General features: G+C 29.1%; 1 protein-coding gene across 1 annotated transcript; it reads right to left on the bottom strand.

Annotated features, from left to right (window-relative positions):
• Positions 1 to 984: 984 nt before the first annotated feature.
• Positions 985 to 1,821, bottom strand: LOC111417896 (uncharacterized). The gene is made up of 2 exons (XM_023050303.2): positions 1,348 to 1,821; positions 985 to 1,295 (listed from the first exon to the last, which is right to left on the bottom strand). Exons 1-2 carry the CDS (start codon positions 1,735 to 1,737, stop codon positions 1,134 to 1,136), a joined length of 552 nt encoding a protein of 183 aa, XP_022906071.1. The 5' UTR covers positions 1,738 to 1,821; the 3' UTR covers positions 985 to 1,133.
• Positions 1,822 to 2,089: the final 268 nt, after the last annotated feature.

The raw sequence follows: 2,089 nt of genomic DNA, 5'->3' as shown, positions 1-2,089 counted from the left end.
ACTTTTTTTTTTAATACCGAATTCATATACTAATTTTTGTAATTCTTGTATCGGGATGCCATAATGTAAGTCAATTGTAGCAGAGAAAATTCGCCAATTCATTGATGACTTTTCAAGTGAGGAAGTAGTGTTCTCTTAACAATTTGGTAATTTAGACACTCAGACACTGATATCATTTTTCCTCTTTCTCTTATAGAAATAGGAGCTTCCCTTTAAAAGTGCCCAATTTGGCCCACCTGTACAATGTTATTCGATAATGTAATTCTTATAGGCTATGATTCATATGGTATATATTTTTTCCGTCGACTGTGTATTTATATGATTTATAAATGTATACAAAATCATTCTATTATAAATGATTTTCTATTAATAAACGATTTTAAGAAAGTCCGACCGAACTAATATAGTAGTCAATAAAAAAAATAATAAACGTCGCGCCACCTCGCGTTTTTTTTGGATATTTTGTTTTCTAATACTAACAGAAACAGGCCGCCTGTAATACCGACCCAACCGACCACTATATCTATTCGGTAAGACTACAATAAGTTTTGACTTTTGACACATTAAGGCTCGTTACTACCATCTTCTGGTTAAGCTATCTTAGGGATTATTACCACGGTTACGGCTATTTTAAGCGCTCTGATTGCCTAGTAGATGGGTTTATCTATAAGATAAATTTAACTAAAAGATGGTAGTAATGGACCTAAGAGTGAGGTTTTTATTATGGATTAAAATATCTCGATAATTAATCGCCTTCATTAATAGACTTGTTGGTTAAATAACTATTAATTCACTTTTTTAATTTTTTTTATAACCTGTATTATTTTGGAAAAACTATTTTTAGATCAGACTGCGCAAAATTTAAACATTTATTGTCTCTTATTTTCCTTTTATTTGCCATTTTGATATGAACAAAATGTTAAAATCATTTTTACTTTCATAAAAATAACATTGTTCCTGATTACTTTATTCCATGTAAAAAAGTTTCAATTTTAAATTTGTATATTTTCTAAATTTCACATTATTTCCATAGATTATTTACAAAATTTTACTAGATTTCAGCACATTTTATTAGTAAATTTTGAATTTCAAGCACATTCTGTTGCATAAATATATTCAAATATGACAAAAATTTAGTCTAAAACTTCATTTAATGGTTTAGAAATAGTAGATCGTCGTTTAAATGGTTGCTTAACATCTGCAACGGGTAATCCAGGTTTACCATTTCGATTTTCATACGTAAATTGCCAATAAGACATACAATTAGAACTATAAAGTGGATATTTTTGGTATAGCTACAAAAAAAGACGAAATAATAATGATTCAATTAGTAAATGTAAAAAATACCTCGGGTGAATCTCCATAAAATTGATCATTTGGTTTATATCCATCAATATAATAACTAACATCGTAAGTTGTACAATATTTTTCGACTGGTGGCGGTTCGGCTTTTTCTTCCAAAAGTTGGTTTGTTATATCATTAGTTAATTGACGTACGAGATTCGCTCTTCGTTTGCCCATGTTAGTACGAAGATCCGGTTTTTGCGGCCATGGATATGTAATCTTCATAGTTGAACATATATCCGATGGCAACAAATTCGAACCATCTCGTATTAGAAAACTTCCTGAACCTTTTCGCTTAGATTGCGGAGAAATTTCTTCAGATTCTGTACTATCACATTCTTCTTCATCTTCCTTAGGCAATTTCACAGCACATGCATGAATTATTCCATCCATTTCTAATATTTGTTTTAAAAGAATTTGATTAGGATTTTATATTTTTAAATCAGCTTTGATAGTAAATATGACTAAATTGACGTAAACAGTAGAATCTACAAGTTTTATGGTTGCTAAGAAAATATTGATTTAAGTTATTTCCCGAGTTATCATTATTTTAACGAAATTTATATTAGGATAACCAATGTTTCTTTAATGATCTCTTTATATAAATGTTATGACTTTTAAAACTTCTAAATAAGAATAAACCAAATTCTGAATAATAAATAATAAAACAGAAACGTGAAAATTTAGAGGGCGATAAATACGGGGTGTGGCAACATAACTTCCTTTTTCCAAAACTTAATAAAAC

Source organism: Onthophagus taurus, chromosome 2, assembly GCF_036711975.1.
Source record: "Onthophagus taurus isolate NC chromosome 2, IU_Otau_3.0, whole genome shotgun sequence".
NCBI classification, from domain to species: Eukaryota; Metazoa; Arthropoda; class Insecta; order Coleoptera; family Scarabaeidae; genus Onthophagus; species Onthophagus taurus.
The sequence above is the reverse complement of the archived record's forward strand: the minus strand, read 5'-3'. Positions and strand labels throughout refer to the sequence as shown.

Excerpts from the sequence above, each read along its gene's own strand:
- LOC111417896 (XM_023050303.2), bottom strand. The coding sequence starts at position 1,737 with ATGGATGGAATAATTCATGCATGTGCTGTGAAATTGCCTAAGGAAGAT. Across the intron at positions 1,296-1,347 it reads TTTATGGAGATTCACCCGAG|CTATACCAAAAATATCCACT; the intron begins GTATTTTTTACA and ends CTTTTTTTGTAG.